This window comes from Zea mays, chromosome 7, assembly GCF_902167145.1.
Source record: "Zea mays cultivar B73 chromosome 7, Zm-B73-REFERENCE-NAM-5.0, whole genome shotgun sequence".
Lineage (NCBI taxonomy): Eukaryota > Viridiplantae > Streptophyta > Magnoliopsida > Poales > Poaceae > Zea > Zea mays.
In genome coordinates this window covers 91,066,356-91,091,131 of record NC_050102.1, presented here as the reverse complement: position 1 = coordinate 91,091,131, position 24,776 = coordinate 91,066,356, and the positions used below count along the sequence as shown (strand labels likewise).

At 51.2% G+C, this 24,776-nt stretch overlaps 1 protein-coding gene and 1 non-coding gene across 7 annotated transcripts; both read left to right on the top strand.

Annotated features, from left to right (window-relative positions):
* The first annotated feature begins 2,360 nt into the window (after positions 1-2,360).
* Positions 2,361-21,577, top strand: LOC100283547 (cupin, RmlC-type). 6 transcript variants are annotated; one of them, XM_035960602.1, is made up of 8 exons: positions 2,363-2,645; positions 2,935-3,132; positions 3,227-3,378; positions 3,475-3,649; positions 3,745-3,948; positions 7,177-7,290; positions 8,559-8,736; positions 21,466-21,577. In XM_035960602.1, exons 4-7 carry the CDS (start codon positions 3,484-3,486, stop codon positions 8,606-8,608), a joined length of 534 nt encoding a protein of 177 aa, XP_035816495.1. In that variant the 5' UTR covers positions 2,363-2,645; positions 2,935-3,132; positions 3,227-3,378; positions 3,475-3,483; the 3' UTR covers positions 8,609-8,736; positions 21,466-21,577.
* Positions 4,608-4,680, top strand: TRNAK-UUU (transfer RNA lysine (anticodon UUU)). Its single transcript has one exon. It is a non-coding gene; the product is annotated as a tRNA-Lys (tRNA).
* Positions 21,578-24,776: the final 3,199 nt, after the last annotated feature.

Below are 24,776 nucleotides of genomic sequence, written 5' to 3'. Positions count from 1 at the left end.
CGGGTCTGAGTGTCCGTCATACATGGGGAGCTGAGGTGGCTTGTATGATAGCGGCCACGGGGTAGCCTACAATTCTGCTGCCAAGGGAGAAGCACCATCAAAAGCAAAATTGCCATGATGAAAGTCACCATACCATTCATCATCATTGAATGTGTTTTCTTTGTGAAGCTCCCTGTGTTGGGGCCTTCGGTCTTGGTCATCCTGAGTGAGGTGACACATTTCTTCAGCAGCTTTGTCGATCTTCTTCTGAAGGTCGGCGAGCCGAAGCATCTTTTCCCTCTTCCTTTGCACCTGTTGGTGGATAGCCTCCAAATCCCTGATCTCTTGATCTAGCTCCTCCTCTTGAGGTGTTGGGCTAGTAGCCTTCCTCTTGTGGCTCCTAGCTTCTCGCAGCGTCTCCTGATTAGTATCCAGTGGCTATAGGGTAGCCCCTGGTACCGTGACTTCTTTGGTGGCATTGCGAAAGTCGATGCTTGCCGAAGGTGGTCGATTGAGTTCACCGGAGGTGGGCGCCAATGTTGGTCCTTGTTCTCGAATGCTATACATCAAGAACAAAGCAACACAATTGTTAACGATTAGAGACCTTCGTCCTTCGAAGCATTATCTCCTTTGGGATATAATGATCTTCAGATGAAGGTCATGAAGGGCATACCTTCATCATCTCAGTGAACGAATATAAATAAAGACATATGAAACACAAAAGAATATGAATAATCATTACAAATCATTAGATTATTTATATTCTTATTTTATAAACATGGATAAACATCAATGATATTAATATTACATCAATACCTTCGGTTTGCTAGAAGGTAAAAATGCGAGAGTGATTACAATTCAGCGTGAACTGTACGGTTTTACTGTTCATCTATTTATAGGCACGGGACGCAGCCCGGATAAGATTACATCCATGCCCCTGACATCTACTCTTAACCATAATGCAAACTATCAAGGACTAAGTAGTCTTTTCTCCCTTAGGTCGGTTTCGTCCTTCATCTTCGTTAATATGCCAAGCCGAAGCTCCTTTAGCCGTAGCTTCGGCGTCCATCCATGTTGCCTTCGGGTTGTATCCTCATATCACACGTCTTTATCCCAAAGCCGAAGCTTCCTATAATAGTCTGTCATACTGAAAACATATGGTTAGTCATGTTTTTAGTACCTTCGGAAAGGGAAGGCCCACAACAAACCCTTATTTGTTGATCAGCCTTACACTTCACATGAACTCACACCTTTGGTGAGTTCATGCGCATTATTCGACACAACTTGTTGAACTATGATCTTTTGTGAGCTCACTCTTGCGATATATAAACCCTCAGGTGAAGAGAAGGTGGTCGAAGAGGAGCCGCCCTACAATGAAGCATATGAGTTGATCTAGGTGACGTCTCCCAGTCAGCTTTGTGGCGCCAGGGAAATAATATTTAGTTCGCCTTATTATTATCATTTATTTTTGTAAGACTTCCGCTATGTAATAATTACATTTATGATATTTATGACATTTATCTCTATACACTTTGTCATTATATGTGATGTTCTTACTTGACGCACATATGAGACGCACCCGATTTTATCCTTTAAATCCGGGTGTGACACCTTAAGGGCTAGTTTGTGAAATCAAATCCCCTCCAAGAATTCATTCAATCTCGTGGAATGGGATTTGGGTTCCCAAACGAGTTCTAAGGGCTGATTTGGTGACCAGGGATCACAGAGAGATTGGAGGGGATTGATAAGAAAATTTGTTTATTTATCCCTCAATCCCTCCAATCCCCATGATCCACTTATCACCAAATCAACCCTAAAAGAGTTTTACTTCACGTTCTAAATGTTTACTTGTCAGGTTCATCAGGACCCAGCAAGCGGCGTACAAAAAAAAAATGAAGCTTAGATGCATGCATGGTAGCTATTGCTATCTTCAGAAACATATCCCTAATCAAGCTGTGCCGATGCGTCATGCGATTTGTTGGATCAAGGAGGTACACATATTGCAAAAACATGCTACTAGCACGGAGGAGCATATAAAAAAAATGCTGCAAGTCCCATCCAGTGCAGACGTGCGGTGCTTAGAAAGGTGTTTTCGTAGACAGCACTCTCTGTGTGGATCAAGCTAGGGAGACGAGATGTCGCGCAAGTTCTTTGCAGGGACGGACGAAGCCACTCGCGTAGTAGTGCGGCAGGCTACTCCACTCCACTTGTCGTCCATCTCCCACTAAAACAAATGCAGTCAGATTCTTCACCTGCTACGCCAACTACCCTTTTATTTCTCTGGACAGCACGAGATCGGCATGTGTTTTGTTTATTCAAACTCCTACTCCCGGATTGCAAGTTGGTTGAAACGATTCGAAGCTTGAGAAGGAGTTAAAATTCTCGGTGGCAATTTGCATATCTGTTAGAGCTGCATATCTGTTGCCATCGAAGAGGAAACAAAAGTACAAAACCATCAAACCACACACGTATCTTCTGCTGGCGAAGAATTCGCGGCACAAACTCAACGCCGTCCATTGGCTAAGTTGGCTCTGATGTCCCTATCGGCCACCAACCGACCGGACTGGGCATGAGATGGGAGGGAGTACAAGATGGGCGTGAGATGAGCGAGGACCCTCTTCCTCCTGCTGCTGCTCTGGCGTCGCCGCCCCTCCCAAGAACACCAGGTAGGCATCCCCCCCTGCATCCATCGCCTCTGCAAGTAGCGCTAGCTGGCTTCCTGGTTCGGTTCGGTTCGGTTCAATCCAATCCAATCCAATCCAACAATCCAGCGCGTGGTTTTCTCTGCAGTTTGCTTTTTAGTTTCTTCGCCCTGCAGGAACTTCTTTCGGTCCGAATCTGAATGAGGTTGTTTTCTAATTCTGGTCGTGTTTTGGGGGTTTTGAAAGTTGTAGACTGAACTCTCAGATAGTAGAATGAGGTAATAACAAATTAATCCGTTTGTCATCTACTCAGGCTCTAATTTAATTTAAGCGGAGGGAAGCTTGATCGATCAGTCTGACACTGCCCTCGTTAAGTTATAGCAAATGCCTCCCGCTTCGACGGATGCAAACAATGCGATCCAGAAGCTGTACGACGTCTGCAGAGCCTCACTGTCCGAGAAGGGGCCTCTATCTCCTCGTGACTCTCTCGACAACGTCCGTGCTGCGTTAGGTATGTAACGACTAAGGACTGCCTGCCTGCCTCCCTCCAGCACCTTCTTGGTTCTCCTGATGATGATGGCATGCATGCATGATCTTTCTGGCAGACATGGTTACCCCGTCCGACGTCGGCCTTGAGCGCGAGGCTGGAGCTGTGCGTGCTTGGAGGAGCCCACGGGCGGCCCTGGGCCGGAAGAGGGTTTTCCATTCCAGCCCAGCCATCAGATATCGCCATATATAGGAGTGCGCAAGCTTCTCGGTAAGCCCAGCCCAGCCCAATAAAAGAGGAATTTCTTCTCTCTCTCTCTTCATTTCCACTGCCAAACTAATAAACATGCGTATATATGTATAACAGACAGCTGATATGCGATATATGCAGATTGGGATGTTTTGCATGCCGGCATCATCCATCATCCCGCTCCACAACCATCCTGGAATGACCGTGCTCAGCAAGGTTTTGTACGGCGCGGCGCACGTCAGATCATACCGCTGGATTGAATCAGCTGGATCGTCCATTAACCTGTCGAAAGGTAGCATTTTTTTTTTGTTTCGGCTGTTTGGATTTACTAGACAACCTGCGTTAAATCCGCAACTGTCTGTGATCATCATACCGCTGCGCATGCAGCGAGGCCAGCCAAGGTTGTAAGGGACGGCGAGATGTCCGCGCCGTGCGGAGCGATGGTTCTTCGTCCAGAGGAAGGCGGCGACGTCCACGCCTTGAGAGCCATCACTCCCTGCGCCATCCTCCACATCCTGACGCCCCCGTACTCCTCGCAGGACGGGAGGCACTGCTCCTACTTCCGGAGACGCCCAAGATCACACCCATCGGGTTAGCTGCTTTTAATTTCATCTTGTCCCGCCCACTACGTGCTGCATCTGCATTCAGCTGCGCCTTCATTTCTTACAGCAGCTTAGTTTGCTGTGGTTTTTTTTTTTGTTTCAGGCGTTTTATTGAACCGAACAGGGGGGTCTGAGTTCGTGTGGCTGGAAGAATACCAGCCACGTCACAACTTCATCATTAGAAGGGACCTGTACACAGGACCCGCTTTAAAGTTATGATGACATCATGACAAACAGGGGGGATAATTATTTATATACGCTTCCCCTTTGGCTTCTTATTAAGTTATATCGATGGACAATGCAAGCACTTAGCTATATGCTTGGCACTTTTTTATTTATATGGTAGTATTAAAAAGACAGTTGATTATCCTACGTACAGGGCCGCCTGCTGCCGAATTTTTTATATTTTAGCCCTTTTTTTGAAAAAAATTCACGTTTGGACCTTAAAAAATTTTAATGTCATTTTTGGACCCTTTGATCGGCGCCATAGCCAATGGCGCCGAGGTAACACAGCTCGGCGCCATAGGCTATGGCGCCGAGGTGTGTGTTACGCTGGCACAAACGGACGTCGTGGCACCGACGTGGCACCGACATGGAACCGAGCTCGGCGCCATAGATCTTGGCGCCGAGCTCTGTTATGTACACAAAACTTGTCTAGCTCAGTTGGTAGAGCTCAAGGCTTTTAACCTTGTGGTTGTGGGTTCAAGCCCCATGATAGGCATGTTATCATACTTTTTTTTTGTCTTTGACACTGATTTTTTTTGTTGTCCAGATTTTTCGTTTATGTCGCTGATTTGTCCGTCTAGATTTATTTCTTATCCAGATTTTTGTTTTTGTGACTGATTTGTTTATCCGTCCATATTTTTTTCGTTTATTAAGCTTAAGGAAACGTACTTACATTGGTTAGCGGCCACCGGTTTAGCTATGGTGCATCGTGGTTTTTTTCGTTTATGCCGCTGATTTGTCCGTCCAAATTTATTTCTCATCTTGATTTGTTTTTGCTTTTGCGACTGATTTGTTTATTACATTTTGTTTAATAGTACTGAATAATCCATCTGGCCCTTGGTGCATTGTAAACCCCACATGCTTAAGCTTGATTCCGTCCTCTCGCTAATTACAAGTGATTTTAAACATTAAATAATATACTAAAAACTAAAGTACACCATTTAAAATGTTAAAAATATTTATATCATAAACAAATGATTGTGTTAATCTTACATTAGTAGTGATGTACAATGATAAATTTTAATTAATATTAAAAAGTATAATTTCGAATACATTAGATTATTGGAGTTTTAGAGTCCAAAATATAAATATACTTAATAAACAAAAAGATTATAATTAGAGTCCAAAATATAGATATACAAGGTATAAATAAACAGCGACTTGATGATTTTATAAAGTACTTTGTACTTCCATAGGGTGGGTTACTTATGTGCATGGTACTTGCGTCACGCAGTTTGAATAAACAAAAACAAAAACAAAAAATATCTAGATGAATAAATAAATCGGTCACAAAAACAAAAAAACTAGATGAAAAATAAATCTGGACGGACAAATCAGCGACATAAACGAAAAATATAGACAACAAAAAAACAAATTAGTGATAAAAAAATACGTCCACGATGGAGCTTGAACCCACAACCTCAAAGTTAAAAGTCTTGCACTCTACCGACTAAGCTAAACATACTTTGCTGTTACATATCCGAGCTCGGCGCCATAGATCTTGGCGCCGAGCTCGGTACCACGTTGGCGCCACGTCGTTGAGGTTGGGCCAGCGTAGCACGCACCTCGGCGCCATAGCCTATGGCGCCGAGCTGTGTTACCTCGGCGCCATTGGCTATGGCGCCGAGCAAAGGGTCCAAAACTGACATTAAAATTTTCTAAGGTCCAAACGTGAATTTTTTTCCGAGGAAGGGCTAAAATATAAAAAATAGGGCCGCCTGCTGTATGTATTATTCTAAGATAATGTTATTGTACATCTGATGATGTCACCCACTGACAGAATGTTATTTATATAATAATTATATGAAAAGCGAAAGGTGTTTTTGAGCCTTCCTTTGGATACGGACCTACTGTATGTATTATTCTAAAGATAATGTTTTTGAGCCTTCCTCTTGGAATTGCCGTTTCTTTTTTTTAAACAAGTTTCCTCCTGTCGTTGAAGAGCTGGGCCACATACAGAAACACTTCTGTTTTCATAGGAACCCTAGCTACATTTCCAAAATATATATGCTGCATGTTCCTGCATTTCTGCCAGCTTCAACAACCGCCCTGCAGTGTGGTTTCTCCGTGACTCTACGTAGGATCCATGATCATCACTACCCGAACAAACTCGGCAAACTGTTTGTCGAGTGTGACGGCAAAGAAGTTTCGGCGAACTGTACATCGGTAGCGACCTCTTTGTCGAGTGCTTTTTGTCGGACACTCGGTAAATACTTTGTCGAGTGCCACCTGATACTCGTCAAAGACTTTATCGAGTGCCACCTGGTACTCAGCAAAGAAAAGTCGCTGGCACGGCGCTATGTGACGGTGACGGAGCCTTTACCGAGTGTCATGGACTAGATCTCCGCAAAAGGGAGCACCAATGGCCCCCTTTGTTGGTCCCTTTGTCGAGTGCACTGGGAGGCACTCGCAAAGGGTGTTTTTTTCTCGAGTGTCGAGGCTACAACACTTAACAAAGAAGCTTTAGCAGTTCCCAGGTGTGCCTAACACTTGGTAAAGTACCTCTTTGTCGAGTGTTACACTGGGCAAAGTGACTAGAAAACCCCATTTTTATTTATTTTTATTATTACATTCAAATAAACAAAAGATATATATCATTGCCATCACATATATCACAAAATCAAAACATATATCACCAATACCATATATCTCACAAATATCACCACATCAAACAAGTTTCACAAACATAAGTCTCCAACACTCACAAACGTAAGTCTCAAGTATCTCACAAAGTATTACCAATATTAAAAAGTTCAGACCAAGTTATTTCACAAAGTATTACCTACACCAACAAACATAAGATCATGTGCACAAAGTATTTCAGCAAGGTGGACATCTGGACTAGTTCGACGATAGGCTGGGCGATCCATGAGGGTTGTTTGATGATGCTGATTGTCCCTGCACAGAGAAGAGATTGCATGTATCAGACTAGATGAATATATATCATGTAGGACTAAAATTTTGATACTCACATGAGTATGGAACCGAGCAGGGTCAGATGGAGGGAAAACGGAGGTGGTGGACCAAATCCCTGTGCAACGTCAAGGCTCTGCATGTACTGGATCATCTATGTCATCCTCTACTAATCCGCCAAGCGAGCCGCCCGGTCTGCTTCCTACTACGCCCTCATCCTTACCTCCATCTCCATATGTTCCCTTCTCTCTTCTTCTAGCTGGTGTAACACCCTAAATTTGGGGTATAATGTTTTTTTTAATATCCACAATTTCAGGTGTTACCATTTCTTTTCTTCGCTTTTCTTTTCATTTTTCTAAATATTGTAGAGTTATTTTGTTACGTATATAGGCGTAAGCCTAGTAAAATAAAACCCTAAGGGAGTAATGATTGTTGCATCATGCTGGAATATATTTGTTGTGGCGTGGTGTTTTTCTTTGGTGTGTGTCCATTTAATATGTGGTTTATTATTGTAAATGCATTCGATAGTAGAAAATATAAAAGAGAAAGAAATAAAAAGGAAAATAAGAACGCAGCCAAGCAACCCCTCACCCTCGGCCTCCCTGTGTACCCCACTCCTGCCCTACTCCTGGCCAGCCTGCCGCGCCAGCGGCCCGCCGAGCTATGCGCGGCCTAGCTCCCCGCGCCCACCTTTGCCTGGCTTGTTTGTGCGGCCCACCGCGCCAAGTCGCAAGCCGGCCAAACCTCGTAGCCTAGCAGTCGCGCCCCCGCGTGCCCTAGCGTCCGCTCCGTGTTCCCCAGGACGCACGTGTCCAGTCGGCGTCTCGTCGTGAGCGCCCGCCACCGGCCAGTGGGCCCCACAAGTCAGCACCGACTCATGTTCAACTTCCCCCGGTCGTCTCCCCCGCGATGTGCGTGCCCACCTTGCCCACGTCGCCCCAAAACAGGAACTAGCACTCCTGTTACCTCATCCCTCGCGTCCAGCTCCGCCAGAACCACACACAACCCACGCCCCGCCCATTCTCACCCAGTTCCGGCTACCCACGCCCCGCCCATTCTCACCCACGCGCGGTGGCGGAGGATAGATAAAAATTTAGGTATGGGTCTACGTCGTATAATAGTACACAACTAATTAAATTATAGAATAAAAATGCACAACATATAATCCTGGCCTATATGGAACTCATTGGTTATACCTTTATAATTGGCATCTTCTTCACATCGAACCTCTTCATCGTCCTCTAACTAAGATTCAATAGCTTCCTCCACTATTGGTGGATTGTCCTCCTGGCCAACTCCACTCCCATAAATACTTGTGTTTGTGCTACTAGATACCCGACTAAAATAACTATTCAAATCTACGAGTTTGTGATTTTCTTTTGTTTCTTCTCCCTATCATCTTAAATTGTGCTAACCTTGTGTTTCTATGGCTGGTTTATTAAATTTTGTTTTCATATGTAGGTATGGTTTGGACTACACCTAGCTATAATGGCTCCTTCGCCCCTGGCTGAGCGCAGGCGCGGGCCCGTCGCGCTGTTTCCCTCGGCTGTCGTCGAGCCGCTGTGCAGCCACACCGTCACGCTGACATTGACGCCGGCGAGCCCGTCTTCCCCGACGAGCCCTTCGTCTCTGGTGACTTGTGAGTTCCCTCCCATCTTTGTTCTTCGTTTCCGTTTTTTTCGGCGTCGTGCTGCTTTGCGTGCCCCGCTGCGTAGCCTCGTCGTGTCGTCCCTTCTGCAGCTGCGTAGCCCCGCCCCACGCGTCAGGCCGGTTGCGCGCCCCTGCACCCAGCAGGTGGTTGGCGCCCAGGCAGCCGCGGCCAGGGGTTGGCGTGGTCAAGTCGCTGGCTCCCTGGAATGGCGGCCAGGGCAGGGCCCAGCGAGCTCTGCCGCTAGGAGGGCCATGGCTGGCCACAGCTCCTGCGCAACGCCGACGCGCAGCTGTACCTGCTCCCCTGGCGTCCTTCGTCCGGTCAGCCGCGACCTCCTCTGGCCGGCCATCAGCCTCCGTCCATGCATGAATTTTTTGGATGAGGAAAACTGTTCTCCCTGCATGCATGCGATTAGTGGAAGGCTAAACCATCACTAGTGGGCCCCACTGCATGCCGTGGGAAACCTCCCGCACGCATGCGTGGAAAATGCCCCCTTCCAAACATGGTCACATGTCAGTCATCCATTAGCCCTTCCCTTGTGCAAGATCTTCTGTGGCAAGATTCTCTATCCCCATAGGTGCGGCCAAATCTTCAGTCAGTCAATTTGCGCCACCTCGCGCAGTTTGTTAAACCTCCATGTCCTTTGTGTTAAACGTCTATTTTAACCTGTTCCAATTGCGTTAACTTTATAATAATGTCGACAACATATTAGTAATATTATTTTGTCGTGACTGTTGGAGCGAAGGCAAAGACGCCACCCTTCGCTCGAGGCCTTCGCTGCAGTCGCTGGCCCGACGGAGACAAAGCGGGCAGGGACACCCTTCGCTTTATCCGGCACCAGACGAAGGCCTGCGACGTCGTCATCCCACAGTGCGGCCTCGTCCAGCTCAGAGGCCCACGTGTGATCCGGCCCATTGTAACGGGCCTTGCGTGGCCGCCGCGTGTTACGGGCCTAATTTGTAAAGGCATTCCTGTAATTACAGTCTGTAACCCTGCTTTATGGGAATATTCTGGGGATAACCTAGGTGGCTAAGGGCATATGTGTCCTTAACACAAGGCGCTGGGCGCTCAGATACCTATAAATACCCCCGCACAGTGCCCGTGAGAGGCCAGATTAACAGAGCTATTGCCAACACGCGCGAGAACCCTGTTAACGTCATTGTTCACCCTTGTTGGATCCCCTTGCAACTGAGAGCAAGTTCCAACATTTGGCGCCCACCGTTCGTGCTACGAGAAAACCACCCGCGATGGCACCCAAGAGAGCTAACCCGAAGGCTGACGAGGTTGTGAAGGCAGTACTGCTCGCCGCAAGAAAGGGCAAGGCCCTCGCCCTCACCCAATCCACCCACCAAGAGGCCACTGAAGACAACGTTCCCCGCACCTGCGAAGACGACACTCTCCGCACCTGCGGCCCTGAAGGACAGTCGCAGCCACCCCCAGGCTTCGCCCCTCTGGAGGGCGCGGACCTCACCGAGGATGGTGAAGTCCTCGGCGTCTCAGCGGAAAAACAGCTACAGCTGCGCGCCCTGCGCCTCAAGAACCGCAATCTCCAGAGGCAGAAAGAGATACTGGAGGCCAAGCGCCAGCGCGTGTCCGCACTAGCCAAAGTGCGGCAAATGATACGCGACGAAGAGCAGAAGGCCCAGGACCTCGAGCGGGAGATCGCGCTGATGCAGCGCGAAGGCCACCTTGGCCTGCAGCACGGGCCACCCCTCCAGCAGCGCGCACAACTGGAAGACACGCGCGAAGGCCACCTTGGCCTGCAGCATGGGCCACCCCTGCAACACCGCGCACAACCGGAAGACCCGCGTTTCCCCCAGCGCGACCACACCTTCCCGCACGCCGCGCCATTCCAAGGGGTCAACTATCTCGACGAGCGAAGTCCCCTGGCGCCACACCTGCAAGTGACGCCTTGGCCAGCTAACTTCCGGGCAGGGACCTATCCCAAGTACAATGGCAGCACCGACCCGGCGCAATACATAATGAGTTATCAGGTCGCCGTTGCATCTTCCGGAGGGGACGACGCCACAATGGCGAAGTCTTTCATCATCGCCCTAGAGGGCCCAGCTCTCACCTGGTTCACCAGGTTGCCTCCGCTGTCCATTGATTCCTGGAGAAGCCTCCGGGACAAGTTCCTGCTCAACTTCCAAGGGTACCGCCCAGACACCGACGCCTTGGCCGAACTCTCGCTCTGCAAGCAGCTGGAAAAGGAGACTCTGCGGGAGTATTACCGCAAATTTTTAACACTCAAGTCACAGCTGCCCTCAGTCGATGACCAGATCGCTATCCACTACGCTATCAGTGGCCTTCGCGCTGGCGTCCTTTACAGCCACTGCATCAGAGATCCGCCCAAGAACCTCCAAGAATTATATCAGCTGTTTGAAAAGTACGCCAAATCCGAAGAGCTCCACCAGCGCAAAGAGTCCCAAAGGAAGCCCAAAGATGCTCCACAGTCCAGCCGCACGTGGACGAGGACTCCGCAGCCGGACTCCGGTCGAGACGGCCGCAACCAACAGCAAGTGCATAACATCGCCAACCAGCACCCCGCTGCTGACGCCCCTCGTCGCCAGGAGTATCCCCCCCAGGGCCGCAGAAATGGAACTCGCGGTAGGGGTCGGGGGCATGCGCAGCCGCCGCGCCGATTCTACTGCCTCTTCCACGGCGAAGACTGCACCCACCAAACCAAAGACTGCCCAGAAACGAAGGCCACCAGAGACAGGATGGCACGGGCGCAACCAGCCGACAACCCCAGAGTTGTCGCACACACTTACCGGCAACCCCCTCCACCATATATCCATGCCCCCGCCCTGCATCCACCGCACCACGCTTACCAACACCATCAGGAAGTACAAATCATACCTCCCCCACCCCCACCACCACACCAGCAACATCAAAACATCCCCCATGCTCCAAAGCAGGAAGACTTCGCCGATCAGCCATATCGCGGAGTCATTCACATGATAACTGGGGGGTCCAGCACAGACTTCGACACAAAGCGGCAGAAGCGGGACCACTACCGCAGCATCAACCACGTCGCCGTCACCGGCCCAGTCGTGCAGACAAAGTGGTCCCACATACCGTTAACCTTCGACGCACGAGACGTTGACCTACACATCGCCCCCCACTGCGACGCCATGGTTATCAATTGCAGCGTGGCAGGCTGGGACCTGCACAAAGTCCTAGTTGACAATGGCAGTCAGGCGGAAATCATCTTCCTCCACGCCTTCGATCGCATGGGCATAAGCCACAGCCTGCTCAAGCCTTCGGACAACCCGTTGTATGGCTTCGGCGACAAGGGCACCTTTCCTGTCGGTAAAATAGAGCTGCCTCTCTCCTTCGGTGTAGCACCCAATGCCCGAAGTGAGCAAGTAACCTTTGATATCGTGGATATGGTATATCCATACAATGCCATCATGGGCCGGGGCTCCATCAATAAGTTCGAAGCAGCCATTCATGGACTGTACCTATGTATGAAGATACCAGGTCCGTTAGGCGTCATTACGGTCTACGACAATCAACAGACTGCGCGCAACATAGAGCGGGACTTCGTGCCCGGTCAGAGAAACGTGCACTGCCTCACGGCCCAGCGCGAGGTCCCCGCGCCCGCCAGCCCAACCAATAAGCAGCACGACAAGGCACAGCTGCAGAGCAACGACGGGACCAAGACTGTCCCCCTCGATCAGGCCACGCCCAAGCAGACAGTCACTATCAGCGAAGACCTCACTTCACATGAAGAGGAGAAACTCCTCTGCTGCCTGTCCAAGAATAAAGATGTCTTCGCCTGGTCTGCCCTCGATCTGGTCGGAGTCAGCCGATCCATAATTGAGCACAGCTTGGGAATTGAGCCTTCGGTGCGACCAAAAAAGCAGAGGCTTCGCAAAATGTCCGACGAGAAGACAGAGGCCGCCAAGGCGGAGGTGCACCGCCTCCTGGAAGCCAAATTCATCGAGCCGGTGGCTTATCCCACGTGGCTCTCCAATGTTGTAATGGTACAGAAAAAAAGCGGGAAGTGGCGAATGTGCATCGACTTCACCAGTCTCAACAAGGCCTGCCCAAAGGACAATTTCCCGTTGCCGCGGATCGACAAAATAGTCGATAGCGCGGCCGGATGTGAGGTCATGTCTCTCCTCGACTGCTTCTCCGGTTACCACCAGATATACATGAAAGAGGAAGACAAGGCTAGCACCAGCTTTATAACACCCTTCGGCACATATTGCTTCATCAGAATGCCGGAGGGACTCAAGAACGCCGGGTACACCTTCTCCAGGCTTACCAAAACAGTGCTCGAAGGGCATGTTGGCAGAAATATATTCACATATGTGGACGACATTGTCGTCGCCAGCAAGAGCAAGGAGGACCATCTCGCTGACCTCGCCGAGACATTCGCGAACATGCGAGACGCACGACTCCGCCTAAACCCGGAAAAGTGCGTCTTCGGCGTTCGCCAAGGCAAAATATTGGGCTACCTGGTATCACACTGCGGCATCGAGGCCAACCCAACCAAGATTCAGGCCATCATAAACATGACGCCTCCGCAGTCCGCCCGAGACGTCCAGCGCCTGACAGGCAGATTGGCCACTCTCAACAGATTCATCTCCAGGTCCGCCGAGCGAAGTCTCCCCTTCCTCAAAACACTCCGTGGTGCAAAAGACTTCGCCTGGGGACCAGAGCAGGCGGCGGCCTTCGCCTCATTAAAACAGTACCTGACAGAGTTGGCCGTCCTTACAAGCCCCGACTCCTCGCTCCCCCTGTTGCTCTACGTCGCGGCTTCGCCGCATGCGGTCAGCGCGGCACTAGTGCAGGAGCAGACAGTTGAGGGCGTGGTCAGGCAGTGCCCCGTTTACTATGTCTTCGAAGTGCTGACACCGTCCAAGTGCAACATGACAGAGCTGGAGAAGATTGCCTACGCAGTCGTCATGTCTTCGCGCAAATTGCGCCATTACTTCGAAGCATTCAAGGTCCGAGTCACCTCAGACAGGGGACTCGGTGAATTGTTCAGAAACCCGGAGGCATCGGTGAGGATTGCCAAGTGGGCGGCCGAACTCTCCGGCTACCACATCAGCTTCGAGCCCAGGACAGCCATCAAGTCACAAGTCCTGGCAGACTTCGTCGTCGACTGGACTGGGCCAACAACACAGCCAGACCAGTCCGCAGAGAAGGTTTGGACGATCCATTGCGACGGCGCATGGTGCCATGCGGGGGCAGGCGCCGCTGCAGTCATCACCTCACCAGTCGGGGTCAAGCACAGATATGCAGCACGCCTTAGCTTCGCTCTAGAATCCGACAGATGCACAAATAATATAGCAGAATACGAAGCAGTCATCCTCGGCCTCCGCAAGCTAAGGGCCCTCGGAGTCACCACCTGCATCATCAAAACAGACTCTAAGGTAGTTGCCGGCCAAGTCGAGAAAGACTATGCAGCAAAGGACCCCGCGCTTATGCAATACCTCGCGGCCATCCGAAACCTTGAGAGACAATTCAAGGGATTCACCTTGCAGCATGTGGATCGGGCCAAGAATGAAGAGGCCGACGCATTGGCCAAGGCCGCCGCCAGGGGCGAGTCCTTGCCCTCCGACGTGTTCTTTCATGTCATCGGCACGCCAGCCGTCCGGAGCCCCGAAGGGCTCCAAATAACTAATGACAGCGAGGGCCACCGCATAGTCAACCTTATCATGACCGAAGACTGGCGGGCACCAATAACCCTGTTCCTACAGGGGTACTATCATCCAACCGACATTAGTGAGGCCAAGCGCCTCAGACATCGAAGCCGAGACTTCACACTGATTGAAGGCCAACTCTACAAGAAAGGGGTCAGTCAGCCAATGCTTAAGTGCGTCACCGAAACCGAAGGCATCCAGATCCTACGCGAAGTCCACAGTGGCACGTGCGGCTCACACGCAGGGCCAAGGGCCCTAGCTGCTAAGGTGATCCGCCAAGGCTTTTACTGGCCCGCAATGATCTACGCCGCAAATCGGGTCACAAGGTCCTGCGAAGCCTGCCAAAAGTTCTCTCCTCGGTCAGGCAGCCCCTCGCAGTATACAAAGCTGATCGCCCACACATGGCCTCTCCAGCGCTGGGGCCTGGACATTGTCGGGCCCCTGCCCACCGCTCAGGGGAACCTTAAGTTCGCCTTCGTCGCTGTCGAGTACTTCACCAAATGGATCGAGGCAAGGGCTGTTTCCACAATAACATCAAAAACTGCCCAAAGATTCTTTTGGCAAAACATTGTTTGCCGCTTCGGAGTACCGTCCGAACTAACAGGTGACAACGGCAAGCAGTTTGACAGCCAAGACTTCAAGGATTTTTGCTTCTCCATTGGCACCAAGCTTGCCTTCGCCTCAGTCTATCATCCGCAGTCCAACGGAGTTGTGGAACGCGCCAATGGAAAAATCTTCACAGCTGTCAAAAAGATGCTCCTCGATGAAAAAAGGGCAGATGGACTGATTTGTTACCCGAGGCGGTCTGGGCACTAAACACGACTGAGTGCAGGGCAACCAGGTTTACTCCTTTTTGCCTTCTATACGGATCGGAGGCCATGACCCCACAAGAAATAAAACATGGGTCCCCGCGAACAGTTCCGTCAGCCGTCCCCGACGTGGACGAGCCAACTTCAAAGGATCTCATTGACGGAGACCGAGTCTTCGCTCTACAGGCCCTAAACAAATACCAAGCCCAGACAAAAGCATGGCGCGACCACGCAGTCATCCCGAGGGAATTCAGCGAAGGGGACCTCGTACTCGTCCGAACAGCTCGGACAGAGTCCAGGGGCAAGCTGGAGCCCAAGTGGGAGGGCCCCTTTATAGTCAAGACGAAAGCTTCCCCCAGCGCTTACAGGCTCACAACGCCAAACGGCGAAGACCTGGAGCACTCCTGGAACATCGACAACCTCCACAAATTTTTTGTTTGACTCATCAGGGCTGATTCGCCCTTGTAATTCGCAAAAACAATCTTATTCTGGTCCGCACTCTTTTCCTCCCGGGGGTGAGGTTTTTAACGAGGCGGATCCATGTAATATATGTGTGAAAAAATCCCCCGCAAAAACATGCGTCGAAAAAAGACCGCGACGACGGTCTTCGACATTCGACCAATACGAGGTCACCGCGAGGCTCAGCGCTAGCCACCCTCGCGTGCGACAAATCCGCGCAGAAGTCGCCTAAGGGTGCAGCCGGACTAGCACAACAAGTGCAAAAAACCGAAGTCTACCGCGAAGACTATCCGTGCAGAAGTCGCCTAAGGGTGCAGCCGGACTAGCACAACAAGTGCGAAAAACCGAAGTCTACCGCGAAGACTATCCGTGCAGAAGTCGCCTAAGGGTGCAACCGGACTAGCACAACAAGTGCGAAAAACCAAAGTCTACCACGAAGACTATCCGTGCAGAAGTCGCCTAAGGGTGCAGCCGGACTAGCACAACAAGTGCGAAAAACCGAAGTCTACCGCGAAGACTATCCGTGCATAAGTCGCCTAAGGGTGCAGCCGGACCAGCACAGCATAACAAAACACACCAGACCAAGTACATAACGCCTTCGCAAGCATAGCCAAGTGTGCGGGGGCACACAACCTCATCATACAAGCCTTTACACATGTACAAGCGAGGGCACCACACTCTATATCGGCTCAACCTTAGGAATAATTCCCATCTCCCTATAATTAAATAACATTATCCTAAGCTCCTCACCCGCAAAAAGACTTCGCAATTCCCCTTCACCTGTACTCACGGCGGCTGGCAAAGACAACAGTTCCTGCCGGCCAGCCCTACTCACACGAAGCCGACCTCCCTCCGCCCCACTCACTCTACGCTTCGCAACCGCCCTTCGCCGTCGGCGCCCGGTGCTCGGACCAGGCACATCTTCTGTGTCCGCAGCGTGCGGTGAAGCCTCCGCCGCTGCCACATCCAAGGCCGCAAAGTAGTCCAAGTCCTCCGACGACTCCTCAGTCCACTCAACCGAGCTCCCAGAGTCAGCAAAATCAGAAAACTCAGATGCAGACCCATCACATTTATTACCACCATCCACGGTCGAAGCCGCCAAAAAATTAGTAGTGGCGGTTGCGTGCGCAGGCCCAAAATCTTGAACCTGCGCAGCAACCAAAATTCAGAAACATATCCAAAATTCCCTAACTATCCACACCCACTACGCCACCTGCGAAGACTCAGCCGTTGCGGGAGCCTCCGCCGTTGCCTCCGCTGTCGCCTCCGCCGCCACCGTCGCAGGATCTTCAGCCCACGGCGCAGCGGCTGCGGGGGCATCAGGCGCGCCTTCGGCGGTCTCTGGGGGCAGGTCTCCGCCGGCCGCAGCAGATGCTGGGGCATCTGGAGCGCCTTCCGCAGTCTCCGGGGGCGGCTCCAGGGCGGCCCCGGACACGGCCTCCGCCGGGATCGGCTCCGGGTCAGGCAGCGCGCTGTTCAACGCCCCGAAGTCATCCACCCTCTCGCCACGCGCCGCCTAAGACACAGCACACAAATTCAGCAAAACCACACATAGCCCACATCCAGCAAATGCCAAACAAACGCCAAACGTTACCTGAGCCCTCGCCGTCTCGGCCCGCTCCCTGACCACCTCGCGACCGTGCGGACCCCACATCCGGTCGTAGATGGCTCCGGCGGATTCCTTCACTATGGGGTCCTCAACCTTGTAAATATCTCGCTCAAAGTCTTCATCAGCTTCATCGAAGACCTCGAAGTGCCGGCACCCCTCGCGGGAGAGCGCGTTCATCGCCCCCTCGCAGGTGACCAGGGAGGCATACGACATAAACCCCTCCACGATAGTGGGGAGTGCCTGCAACTCCTCCTTTACCTACTCCAGGCAGCAAAGTCCGGGCTCTCGGTCCGGCACTTCGAAGTCACCGGTCCGCGCGCCCAGCTCATGGTACGAATCCATAAGCTGTTTGCGCGTCCGCTAGGCCTCCGCGCGCGTCGCGGCCTCGGCCCTCTCCACGCGGCTCTCCAGGGCGATGAGCCGCTCCTGCAGCTGCTCGGCACGCTCCCTGGCAAGATTGCCCTCCGCCCGCGCCAGATTGGCCTCCGCTTGCGCAGCCTGTGCCTTGGCGAGGGCCTCGTTGGTCTCCCTCCTCTCCCCCGCCAATTGGCGCCGGAGGTCAGTCTTCTCCCCCTCCAGCGCGGCCACCTTGTCCGCCAGCTTACGGCACTTACTGTCGGCGGCCGATTTTTCACGGACGGCGTTAGCATGTTGCGTCCGAAGTCTCTCGACTTCGGCGGACACAACCGCCGTGAGGGCCCCCGACGCTGTGCGGTCGGCGAAGTCAGCCACCTGCAGAACACACGTAAGACCGCGGCCCCAGCAAAGCCGACAAAAAAAACACCGAAGTCTAGCTCAACGGACCTGACTTAGTGCCTCTGTCACCTCCTTCAGCCGGCGGGACACAGCGCCTGCCTCATCCCTGACAGCCGCGAGTGCCGACATCTCGCCTCCGGCACTAAGAGCACCGCCCTTCGCCTTCGGCACTACGGCAGCCGCCATGGTCGCCGCGGCAGGCGCAGCAATAGCAAGCTGGCCTTCGTCCGACCCTGCGACGTATCAACGAATTAAAAAAAATGAACGAGCCAACGGCTTACCACCAAGATAGTCGTCCACACTAATATCGGTGGCGAAGTCGGCGACGCGCTTGCCCGACGACGGCAACACTCGGGCCGCCTTCGCGGCCTCCGGCACCCTACTGGACGGCGGCACAGCCTTCGTCGATTTGGAACCACCGGCGCCTGCCGCTGCCTCCAGCGCCTTGCTAGATGCAGGGACGCCCGACTTCGCCACCAGCGGCGGCTTGCCTCCGCCAGGGGCCGCAGCCTTCGCAGCCCCCCGCTGCCTCTTTGGCCTGGCTTCATGAAGCCTGACAACCGCCTGGCGCTTTTGTGCAGCTCCCTGGCGATCCTTGTCCATCACTGCCGACACAACAGCAGCAATATTCCGCCCGTAAGGAAACACTTTCCATTCACGAATCATGCGAGATGTAAAAAAGTCTTCGCCGGCCGCGCGGGGGATAGGAACATTCCTAGGCCACCAACCCCCGGTAACCCTCAGCATCCGCGCCGAAGACTCCCGGAGCTCGGGCGAAGACATCCTTCCCCCTGGGGCTGCGCAAGTCCTCATCAACTCTCTAGCAAAACCATCGGAAACCCCAAGTCCTCCCATAGCAGTACCTAGTTTCCTCTTTTTAGAGGATGGGGCGGCCGCCGGCGCAGGGTCGTCTCCAGTCTCCACCACCGGCTTCTTCCCACGGCGGTCCACATCGTCTTGGCTGGGGTAGCCGTCATACGGTAGTTGATTCAATTCAAAAACCCTGTTCAAACGGTCATTCGACCCGCGGATATCCCAGCTACGCTGGCCCTCTGTCCTCGGCACGTACCGACCAACGAGCCGCACCGCCCCATCCTCCGCCTCACGCACAAAGGCGGCCGGATCGCGACTTTGCAGATTCAGCGCGAAGGCAGGACTTCGCACCATCTTCCCACCATGGGAAGGCATCTAGCGAGGGCACACTTTGCCCAACGCCCAGCCATGCGCCAAGGGCCATACCCCGTACGCCACAAATTCTTCAACCAAATCGCGCCCACTGCTCAGGCCGGCGGCGCACCGAAGGGCCCCTTCGTCCGCATCCTCCTCCGCCACCTCGAAGGGCGGGTATGCTGAGTAAAAATGAGAACACATCTCGGACACGGGGAGCCCCTCATGGTCTTCGACGGTACCCTCAGCGACGTAAAACCAAAACTCATTCCAGTTGCCCCACTTGTTGCGGGCGCAAGGAACCAACTCAACTACCTGCATCGTGGTCTTGCCGGTCTTCGGCGTAAACGTGCAGGACCCAAACTGGACAACTTCATCTCCAATCATCCTCTTCTGCCAGTGCAGGCAATAGTACTTCGCAAAGACTTCGACTGATGGCTGTCCGCCGTACGAAGTCATCGCCCAGACATACTTCGACAGAGCCACCACGACATTCGGTGTCAGCTGATGTATCTGAACGTTAAACCTGCGTAGGACTTCGCCAACGAATCGGTGCACAGGCAGGCGGAGACCGGCAGCGAAGAACGCCTCGAACACAACCAACTCGCCCTCCGGCTCGGGGACTTCCTCCGTCCGCGGGACACGAGCAACTCCGCCGCCAAAGTAACCCAGCCGCTGCATATCTTGCACGCGGACCGACGACATCCGCGACACGCCAAAATCCACATAATCGCCGGCGCGCAACTCCTCCGCCACCAAACTACTCAGCGTCTCCTCAAACGAGGCGTCGGCCGGCGGCGAGGCATCAGCCGGCGGCGTAGCGGCAGCGGAAGAAGAGGAGGTCGGCATCGCTACGTACCGTCGGCGGCGGCGGGCGGTCTGCTTCACTCGAGCCAGATATCCGGCGAACAAGAGCACGGCGGGCAGACGAGCAGCAAGACGGTGGAAAAGGTGGCTAGGGTTTTCACGGAGCGCGGAAAGTGAAGTTCAAAAAGCGCCGACCCCCGCCCCCTTTTATAGACAGGGCGCGGCTCTTCGGGAAACCCGCAATCCAACAGGGCGCGGCGCTTCGGGAAACCCGCAATCCAACAGTACGGTGTCAATCAACGGTCATGTCAAAAACCCCCGCGGAACCACTTCGAGCGAGGGCAGCGTCTCCGCCATCTAGCGACGTCTTCGGCACCAGGTGACTTTGTCGAACTGGTCCCTCGGAGGGCAAATGTTGGGGCGAAGGCAAAGACGCCACCCTTCGCTCGAGGCCTTCGCTGCAGTCGCTGGCCCGACGGAGACAAAGCGGGCAGGGACACCCTTCGCTTTATCCAGCACCAGACGAAGGCCTGCGACGTCGTCATCCCACCGTGCGGCCTCGTCCAGCTCAGAGGCCCACGTGTGATCCGGCCCATTGTAACGGGCCCTGCGTGGCCGCCGCGTGTTACGGCCTAATTTGTAAAGGCATTCCTGTAATTATAGTCTGTAACCCTGCTTTATGGGAATATTCTGGGGATAACCTAGGTGGCTGAGGGCATATGCGTCCTTAACACAAGACGCTGGGCGCTCAGATACCTATAAATACCCCCGCACAGTGCCCGTGAGAGGCCAGATTAAGAGAGCTATTGCCAACACGCGCGAGAACCCTGTTAACGTCATTGTTCACCCTTGTTGGATCCCCTTGCAACTGAGAGCAAGTTCCAACAGTGACACAAGTTTTAAATAATTAATTAGTCAAGTAATTGTTTACCTGTTGGTTAGTTAAAATAGCTTCGGATTAAAACTATTTTACAGTTTCTACCTTGCGCTTTTATAAATAAATGTTAACTTGATTAATGCCAACTTGAATACTTTTCATTTAATACTTGTTTATTATAAACGCGTTATTTGTTAGCGGTTATCGCATGTCGCGCACATTATTTTTGCATGTCGCGCATCTTGTCACGTGTCGTTAATTTTGCCCCGCTTAGAATCTCTCGTGTTAATTAAATTACTTACTTAACTGACAGTTGTTAGTGTAGCATATTAATTGAAACTAAATAGTAGTTATAATTAATATGATTATGTCGATTAATACTTATTTAGTTTAAATACGATAACTTCTCGACCGTAGCTCCGACTCTCGCGTTTCTTTTCGTCACGTGACCATAGTAGTGAGCTCTATTTTTGCATGTTGTTATTATGTTTTCCTTGTATGGTGTAATGTTCTTATGTATATATATATATGTTTGTTTGCTTGTGCCTTTTCGTCTTCGCTTCGCGTTGCGATTAGATCGCGATTCGTTTGTGAGCTTCGAGGAATCGACGGTCAAGCTTCGGCGACCAAGTGGTCAGGTTCTTTGAGTTCTACAAAGTTGAAGACCCTAAGCATCTGTTTGGTGAAGGCAAGTGTCCTCTGACCTATTATGTCCCATTTACTTTATAATTCATCAACCCGCGTACCATGATCAACCTAAGGATTGACTAGTATTCTATTTTCTGTCCTTGTTTACCCTTTGGGAATTGATTATTATGATTAGTTCTATGCTAGCGCTTTACTTTAATCAATGAACATGATGAGATACAATGATGATACTATGATTTTATTCTGGATATGATGATATACTTGTGGCATTTTAGGGGACTAGAGCGGTTTCTCGAGTGCCTCTCCGTAAGGAATGGTTCATTGGATGACCACCCGGGAAAACAGTGCAACCATGAGGGTGGTATGGGACGTCATCATCTAATTAATTAGAGGAACTGAGATGTAGTTTGCTTCACCGTCGTGCCTTCAATGGGGCTCGATGTATGCGGCTCGCTTTGCCAAGGGTGGATTGCCCCTTGGGGAGGAGTGTGGTACATTTAGGAAACCTAACGGGCGGCTACAATCTTAGGGAATCATTGTGAAGGCTTCGTAGTGAATCTCTGGCCATTCACCTCAGGAGTGAACAAGGGTCTTGCAAGCCCAGGCTAGAGAGGGAATCACGGCTCGTGGGTAAAGTGTGCAACATCTGCAGAGTGTTATGAAACTGATATATCAGCCGTGCTCGCGGTTATGAGCGGCCAAGGGAGCTCCATTGATTAGAGACACATTGATCAGAGATACTTTGTTTACAGATGATGATGAGGATAATGATGGTTTCTATTATGGTTGTGATTATGATTATGATTTCTGGTATTCTTTCTGTTTGGAAAGAGTACTTTTGGGTTAACAACTTGGGTTTAATGCTAAAACTTGGCTCCCACTAATAATAAATACCTGACCAACTAAAAGCAACTGCTTTGAGCTTAACCCCACATAAAGCTAGTCCACATCAGCCAAACGGGACATTTGCTGAGTACGTTGATGTGTACTCACCCTTGCTTTCACAAAACACCAGGTTGCCTTTGGTGCAATCTATGCTCAATTAAAGAAAGAGAAGAAGGCACCGAGGCGGATCTCCAGGAGTTCAAGGACGTCAATGAGTTCAAGGATTAGGCTAGCGACCTCCCCCAGTCAACTGCCTGTGGTGGGTTAATTTACGTTGGTTACGTTTTGATTCTATGTACTTTTATTTATATTATGTAAATGACTCTAGTCTTTAATATTATTCCTTATTCCTTATTGTTATTCGAAGCATTGTGCTATGATGAGTCATTTATGTAATCGCTGTGTACGTGAATTTCTGATCCTAGCACGTACATGTCGCATTCGGTTTACCTTCTAAAATCGGGTGTGACAGCTGGGCTTGTAATATTTCACCCTAATGTTATAACAATGCAAAGAAGAGGTATATAACTCAATGAATGACGAGTTATGGAAGCGCTAACCTGGAGTTCCTTGTTCACACCTAAGACAAGGTGGGAGTGGAGGACGAGTCGATTTCCCTGTTGGCAATCTAGTACCGCCCATGTCTTGCCTCCTCTGACCTTCATAAGGACATCTCTGTCGATGTCCTTGGTCCTTAGATAGTAATTTGGCCCACGGACCTACTGTGTCAGGGCAGTGTACACACTGATGTAGCTGTGGATGGCGGGGTTGCTATACTGAAAGGGAAATGTGCCCTTGGGCCATTTCTATAAATGTTTTGGTGATTAGATGCCCAACACATATTGTTTTGTTTGATATAAGCTAAGTGTCAAAGAGATGCAAATAAAAAACGCAAGGTATGATTTTACCCTTAGTAAATTGTTTTTGGTACAAACATTATTCTACTAAGTGCTAGGAACCTTGTCAAATCGAGAGAAATCGGATTGGAGAAGTTTGGCTAAGTCCAGCCAAACTTGCACCAGCCTAAGCTGCACCGGACTGTCCGGTGTGCACCGGACTGTGTCCGGTGCCTAGGCTGGCGCCCCGGTGAACTGGCCACGCTCAGGAAAAGCTGAGGGCGTCACAACTATAATTCACCGGACTGTCTGGTGAGCCAGTTGCGCCCACGCCAACGGTCGACCGCGCGATCAGCGAACACGTGGACTTCACCAACGGTCACCAGGTCGCACGAGACTGTCCGGTGTGCCACAGGGGTCAGTGGCTGCAACGGTCGGCTTTGCCATAAAAGAAAAGAAAATCACGCACTGTTCACTGTCTGGTGGCGCACCGGACTGTCCGGTGCGCCCACGGACAGAAGGCAACCAAAGCGTTTCAAATGGAGCTTCAATGGCTCCTAGCTGCCTTGGGGCTATAAAAGGGACCCCTAGGCACATGGAGCAGCACCCCAATCCTCCATTGAACATCCTAAGACGTCTAGACTCTGCAAGCATGCATTTGATTCATTGTGTTTGAGATTTGAGCACTTGTTTGAGCTGTAACCTCGCTGCGCTGTGTTGTGTGCTCGTTTCTTGACTTGTGTGTGTGTCGTTGCTGCGACTCTAGCTCTTACGTGTGTTTCTATTCCCTCCCTTACTCTTGTGGTTTAATTGTGACCAATCTTGTAAGGGTGAGGGGCTCCAACTTATGGAGATTCCTCACAAAGGGAATACTTGTGAAAAGGAAAAAAACTATGGTACTCAAGTTTTATCTTTGGATCACTTGAGAGGGATTGAGTGCAATCCTTGACTGAAGTTGGTCACCACAACGTGGAGTAGGCATTGGCCGAACCACAGGATAAAATCACCGTGTCACTTGTGCATCTTTCTATTGTGATTGCTTTCTTCCTTAGAGTTCTCATTTAATCACTTGCTCTATTGTTCCTAAGTTCAATACACATTCTAAAGGAACAATCAAGTGAAAAGTTCTCTCCCTCTCTATTCATAGCACCTTAGTTTTGACTTCACTAACATTTTATAAACCAAGTTTGTGTTGTTTAGAGTTGATTTTTATAGGATCACCTATTCACCCCCCTCTAGGTGCTCTCAATTGGTATCAGAGCCATACTCTTCATTTAAGGGACTAACCGCCCAAAGAGATGGATCCTAAGGGAAAGGAGATCATGATCAACGACAAGGAAAAGGAGAAGGATACCCTCTATGTTGATGAGCCAAAAGGTGACAAGCCCACCGACTCAGGCTCAAACAACAAGAGGAAGGACGGGAAGAAGAAGAGGTGCATCAAGAAGATCATCTACTATGACAGTGATGCCTCCTCTTCTTCACCAAGGGACGACGACGAAGAAGAATCATTCACGA